Below are 6675 nucleotides of genomic sequence, written 5' to 3'. Positions count from 1 at the left end.
GAGCGCGGGTGAGGGTCCTGCAGGAGCAGATGCCCCCAGGGCCGCAGGTAGCCCCGGAGCGCGGGTGAGGGCAGGACTGCTCCTTCACTCTGTAACCTGTGCTGTTTGTGTTGTAGAGTTTGAAGAAGCCAGGAAGTGGGTGTCACAGAAGTTACAGTTCCAGAAAGACGTGGATGTTAACCTGTTTGAGAGCACGATCCGGATCCTGGGGGCGCTGCTGAGCACTTACCATCTGACAGGGGACAGCCTCTTCCTGGAGAAAGCCGTGAGTGCCTGACGCCAGGGCTGCCGTTTCTCACAGTGATCTCTGTGACGTGAGGGCGTTTGGGGGAGGGTGCTTCTTTTCCCTGTTTTCTCTCTGACGATCCATCTGAATGTCTCTATTCAAGACATGCGTGTCTCATGCGGCACACTTATTGCCACTAAAACCCGTGGTCACAAGTCACTCAATCTGATTGACTCCAGCTTGTTTTGCTGCAGTTGAGTTCTAGGGCAGTGTGGCGTTGGGGAGCCACCAGCACCTTTCCCTCCCCTCAATGGAATGGAGCGGGTGACCCATTAGAATGATGAAATGTGAACAAGGCCTCACTCCGACCTGAACAATGGATTCTCTGCTCTCCTTCTCCATCAGAAAGATTTTGGAAATCGGCTGTTGCCTGCATTCAAGACTCCCTCCAAGATTCCTTTCTCCGATGTGAACATTGGCACTGGCATTGCCCACCCTCCCCGGTGGACCTCAGACAGCACGGTGGCTGAAGTGACCAGCATTCAGCTGGAGTTCCGGGAGCTCTCCCGTCTCACAGGAAATGAGAAATTCCAGGTACAGTGGCGGGGGGCGGGGGCAGGGGGGGCAGGCAGTTGGAAGTTTCTCACTGGAGTTCACCTCTGCTCATTACAGCAACTTCAGGGATGCACATCCTGGGCTGGGTAGTCATCCAGGTGATAAGCAGAAGTGGCTTGAGTGTGCTACAAATTCCTGTGGTCACCTGGGGGTCTGCCCATCCGCCTGGCTGTGTCCTGGTGGAGGCGCGAGCCACCCGTGACCTGGTGGGTTCTTTTTACCTTGTGGCTCTTACGAAAAGTGTTGCAGTGAACATTAGTGTACAAGTTTCTTTCTGTTTGCATTCCTGCCCTCGCTTCTTCTGGATACATACTCAGGATGGGGATCGCTGGGTCACGTGGTAGTTCTGTGTTCAGATTTTTGAGGAACCACCACACTGTTTCCACAGTGGCTGCACCATTTACATTCCCACAAGCAATGGGTGAGGGTTCCAGTTTCTCCACAGTCTTGCCAACACCTGTTGTTTTCCCTTTATGAATGGGGGTGAAGTGGTATCTCCTTGTGGTTTTGACTTGCATCTCCTTGATGGTAATGACGTTGAGCATCTTTCCATGTGCTGGTTGGCCACGGCTTTGTTCCTTGTTATGGCTGCGTAATATTCCGTTGCGTGGGTAGACCACACTGGGTTTATGCATTCTCTAGTCGGTGGACATTCAGGTAGTTTCCAATTTTGGGCTGTTTTGAATAGTGCTGCTATGAAAATTCATGAACACATTTTTGAGTGAACGTACGTTTCGTGTATCATGGGTACATGCCTAGGAGTAGAATTGCTGGGTCGTGTGGAAACTCTCTGTAACTGTTGGAGGAACTTCTAGACTTCAAAAGTGGCTGCACCATTTTACGCTTCATTAGCAGTGTAAGAGGATTCTGATTTCTCTGCGTCCTTACCGGTTCGTTTATCATAGTCACCTGGGGGTTTGAAGCAGTATCTTATTATAGTTTGGTTTACATTTCCCTGATGACTAACGGTGAGCATTTTTTGATGTGCTCATTGGCCGTTTTGGAGCCCCGGTGGTGCACGTGCTAACCTAAAAGGTCAGCAGTTCAAACCCACCAGCTGCTCCTTGGAAACCCTATGGGGCGGTTCTCCTCTGTCCACAGGGTCACTATGAGTCGGAATCAAATTGACGGAGACAGGTTTGGTTTTTTTTTTTTTTAATTGGCCATTTGTATATCCTTTGAAGAAGTGTCATTTCAAATCTTTCGCCCATTTATTGGGTTTGTCCTTTTATTGTTGAATTCTAAGAGTTGTTTATATATTCTGGAAACTAGAGCCTTATCAGATATATAATTTGCCAATATTTTTTCTGTTCTGAGGATTGTCTGTTTATTTCTTTGTCTTTCAAAGCACAATTTTTTTTCAGTTTATTTTGTTTTTGTTGTTGAGAATACAGACAGCAGAATATACACTAGTTCAACAATTTCTACACGTATAATTTAGTGACATAGCAAAGCACAGTATTTTTTAATTTCTACTTTATTTTTCTACTTGATGTCTATTTTTCCTTTGGTGGCTTGTGCTTTTGCTGTCATATTTAAGAAACCATTGCCTCATCTAAGGTCATGAAGATTTATACCTGTATTTTCTTATAAGAGTTTTACACTTTTAACTCTCCGGTTAGGTCTTGGGTCCAATTTTTCTTTTTTATTGTGAAAATATATGTAATAAAACAGACATCAATTCAACAATTTCTACATGTAAAATTCGCTAACAGTGATTACAGTCCTCAAGTTTTACAGCCATTCTCACTATCGTTTTCCAAATTATTTCGCGATCGTTAACATAAACTTAATGCCCCCTAAGCAAAACTCTCTTTCCTTCCCCCTCCCACCCCCAGTGACCCCTAATAACCTTTGGTTTCTGCATATTTGTCTGTTCATGTAAGTGAGATCATACAGTATTTGTTCTTCTGTGACTGACTGACTGCACTCAGCAGTTGGGGCCATTTTGAATTAATTTTTGTATGTGGTGTGAGGTAGGGGTCCAACTTCATTCTTTTGCATGTGGATGGCTATCCAGTTGTCCCAGCACCATTTGTTTGTTGAAAGACTATTCTTTCCCCATTGGATGGGCTTGGCACCTGTGTGGAAAATCAATTGACTTAAAAAAAATCCTATTGCCGTCAAGTAAATTCTGACTCATAGTGACCCTACAGGACAGAGTAGAACTGCCTCATAGGGTTTCCAAGGAGTGGCTGGTGGATTCGAACTGCTGACCTTTCAGTCAGCAGCCATGGCTCTCAACCACTGGGCTACCAGGGTTCCTAATTGACCATAGATGCACTAATTTATTTCTGTACTTTCAATTCTGTTGTATTGATCTACCTTATTTTTGCACAAGTAACACACGAGTTACATGTTTGTTTGCCAACCGTGCAACCCCCTTGTGTGTTATTTTCCTAAGCGTGCTGTGCGTGTTACATGTGTGGGCGCATTATTTGCCAAAAATACAGTATATGTTTGTCCTTGTGCCAGTACCGCACTGTCTTGATTACTGTTGCTTTGCAGTAAGATTTGAAGTCAGGAAGTATGAGTCTTCCAACCTTGGTCTTTTTCAAGATTATTTCTACTATTCTGGGTTCCTTGTGTTTCCGTATGAAGTTTAGGATCAGCTTGTCAAGTTTTGCAAAAAAGTAAGCTGGACTTCTCATGGGGATTGCGTTGATCCTGTAGCTGGCTTTGGGGAGTATTGTCATTTTAACAGCATTAAGTGTTCCAATCCATGAATGTGGAAGTTCTCTCCATTTATGTAGGCCTTCCTTAATTTTTCTCAGTGTTTTGCAGTTCTCGTTGTACAAGTCTTGGCGTTTCTTGTTAAATGTACTCGTAAGTACTTCATTGCTTTTGATTCTATTGTAAAATGAGGAATCGTTTACTTAATCTCATTTTTGAGTTATTCATTGCTTGTGTGCAGAAGAGTAACTGATTTTTGTATGTTGACCTCGTATTCTGCAACCTTGCAGGCCTTGTTTGTCAGCTCTAATGGTTTTTCATGGGTTTCTGCAGGATTAGAGTTAGGGCAGATCTGGGGGTTCATGTGGCCTCCAGAGGGTGAACACGCAGCCGTCCACGTGGGCCGTGCAGACACAGCCTTTTGTAAGCTGCTTACCCAGCATCTTCTGGTTATTGGGGTCTTGTTAGATTCTGAGGTACAGAAGGATAAAAGGCCGTGCCCTTGTTTCTTATACATGTTGGGTGGGGTAGGGGACCAGGAATCCCTCACCACGCAGTGTTCTAAGTGCTGGGAAACAACACGTGTGCACCTTGCCAGGGGGGCCGGGGGCAGGGAAGGTCCCTGAGGCCAGAGATGACAGACAGGCTGAGGATGGCCTGGTCCTGAAGGATGGGCAGAGCCACGTGCTGGGCGGAGGCAGGCCTTGGAGCGCATAGTGTGTGTGCTGTCCACCTGGGGCGCCACAGGGGCGGCTGTATTGGCATGTTATGGTGAGGACCCCCATGCCTACAAGCCCCCATCCCCACTAGCAGGGCCTGGAGTGCTGGGAGCAGATGGACCCAGGGGGACAGGGACGGGCAGCGTCACCCGGCTGTCCAGGGCAGCAGCAGCTGAGCTGTGTCCCTGGGACGTGGGGCCATCTGACACCCAGCGGGGCAGATGGGCACAAGCAATGCTTGGGGTTCCTCCCTCCTCTGGGAGTAAATCAGTTCTGGAGAGGGGGCCCGGCTAGCCCAGAGCTCCGCAGCCCCCACACCCCCACCGTCATGCAGGAGGCCGTGGTGGAGGTGACGCGGCGTGTCCACTCGCTGTCCGGGAAGAAGGATGGACTGGTGCCCATGTTCATCAACACCCACAGCGGCCACTTCACGCACCTGGGAGTGTACACACTGGGCGCCAGGGCGGACAGCTACTACGAGTACCTGCTGAAACAGTGGATCCAGGGAGGAAAGAAGGAGACGCAGTGAGGCTCTCCCCTGCCTGATGCGGGGTCCATGGGCGCCTGGTCCCCAGTCCTTTGTCAGGAGGAAGCTGCTGGGCCGGGCCCAGTCTTGGCCTCTCTGAACAAATGTTTCCGTTTCATCCCAGACTTCCACAGAGGAGGGGGCTGCCCCCGCCCCTGGGGTCCCACCGAGCTGCTGGGGCCATGCACTTGTCAGGAGGTTGAGGAGGAGCGGGCTCCTGCACACGGGCCCTGCAGGCTCTTAACACACTGAAATGGGGCGTCCCCACCCTTATGTCCTGAGGTTTACAGGACACGTTTTCCCCCATGCACAGTGTAATTGCTCAGAATTCAGTTTGGAAAATACAGATTAGCTCTTGTAAGGGAACTTCTGTCCTTGAAGTCTCAGACCTGGGGACGGCCACTGCTGCCCCTCGTGGACATCTGGGGTGGCCCAGGGGCCCGGCTAAGTTGCTTCAGCTCAAGGCCTCAGGATGGTTCGTGGGCGACCACACCCCGACACGGCTATAGCCAACACCCTGTGTTGGTGACAGTGTGGCCGTCATGGGTCTGTGGAGCCTGATTTCCCCAGGATGGAGGTGTCCAGGGGCCGTGGTTAGGAGACGGGTCCTCTGGGCTCAGGACAGCAGTTTTTGAGGCCAAGGCAACCATCAGGACTGATTGTGACTAAGGGCCCCAGTCAGAGGAACAGGAGGCACTGCCCCCAGGCCCCCCCTTTCTGCGAGGCCTACCCGCCAGGGACAGGGCACTTGCTGCCTGTGAGTCTCGGATTACAGCTGAGCCTGTTCCTGAGGGACTAGGGTGGGGGTGGGGGTCCTGGGCCTCAGTGTGTCTCAGGGAGACCTAGCACAGTGCTCGTCCACAGGCTGCTGGAGGACTATGTGGAGGCCATCGAGGGCGTGAAGACGCACCTGCTGCGGAGCTCTGAGCCCAGCAAGCTCACCTTCGTCGGGGAGCTGGCCCATGGCCGCTTCAGTGCCAAGATGGTGAGTGCTGACCTGAGGTCTGGGCTCGAGGATGCTGCTACTTCCTGTCTGGGGGGGACTGGCTGCTCCCTATCCTGATGCTGGGAGAAGGGGTGGTGTGTGGGCTGGAATCAGAGATGGATGTATGCTGCTTGAGTGGGGCCGTCCTTGTCGTCAGGCCTGGGCCTGAGGTAGAGAGTGGGGCCAGCACTCTTGCTGCCGCAGCTCTGCGCCTTCACTCCCTCGCTCCCTCAACTGGCAGTGGTGAGGGACCCTCTGGTTTCCAGGACCACCTGGTGTGCTTCCTGCCGGGGACTCTGGCTCTGGGGGCCCACCATGGGCTGCCGGCCGAGCACATGGACCTGGCCAAGGCGCTGATGGAGACCTGCTACCAGATGAACCGCCAGATGAAGACGGGGCTGAGTCCGGAGATCGCCCACTTCAACATGGTCCCCCAGGAGGGCCACCAGGACGTGGAGGTCAAGGTGAGTGCTGGCGGGCCTGGGGGTGGCCTGCGGGCCAGTGCCCTTGCTGAGGCCGCGCTTCTCTGCAGCCGGCGGACAGACACAACCTGCTGCGGCCGGAGACGGTGGAGAGCCTGTTCTACCTGCACCGCTGCACCGGGGACAGCAAGTACCGGGACTGGGGCTGGGAGATCCTGCAGAGCTTCAACACCTACACGCGGGTGAGCCCTGCGCTGCCTGTCCTCGGCCGTCCCTGTCACCTGGCAAAGGGGATGGCTGAGACATGGAGCACTCCTCCACTTACGGGGTGGTGCACACTCATGGGGTGGTGAATGCTCACGGGAATGGACACTCACAGGGCAGTGGACATTCACAGGGGAATGGATGCTCATGGGGGGTGCACGCTCACTGGGGTAGATGCTCATGGGGGGTGCACACTCACGGGTGGATGGTCACTGGGGTGGATGCTCATGGGGGTGCACACTCAC

At 52.0% G+C, this 6675-nt stretch overlaps 1 protein-coding gene across 2 annotated transcripts in view; it reads left to right on the top strand.

Moving 5' to 3' along the window:
* Positions 1–6675, top strand: part of MAN1B1 (mannosidase alpha class 1B member 1) — an 18152-nt gene that overhangs the window by 10188 nt on the left and 1289 nt on the right. For both annotated transcript variants that reach the window (XM_023725486.1, XM_012559806.2), the window contains 6 exons: positions 117–265; positions 632–820; positions 4568–4758; positions 5624–5744; positions 6011–6208; positions 6277–6408. In XM_023725486.1, the coding sequence (XP_023581254.1) occupies positions 117–265; positions 632–820; positions 4568–4758; positions 5624–5744; positions 6011–6208; positions 6277–6408 (980 nt within the window). The remainder of the gene's footprint in view (positions 1–116; positions 266–631; positions 821–4567; positions 4759–5623; positions 5745–6010; positions 6209–6276; positions 6409–6675) is intronic.

The sequence above is a fragment of the Trichechus manatus genome, unplaced genomic scaffold (genome assembly GCF_000243295.1).
Source record: "Trichechus manatus latirostris isolate Lorelei unplaced genomic scaffold, TriManLat1.0 scaffold00317, whole genome shotgun sequence".
Classification (NCBI taxonomy): domain Eukaryota; kingdom Metazoa; phylum Chordata; class Mammalia; order Sirenia; family Trichechidae; genus Trichechus; species Trichechus manatus.
This window is presented reverse-complemented; position numbering and strand designations above follow the sequence as displayed.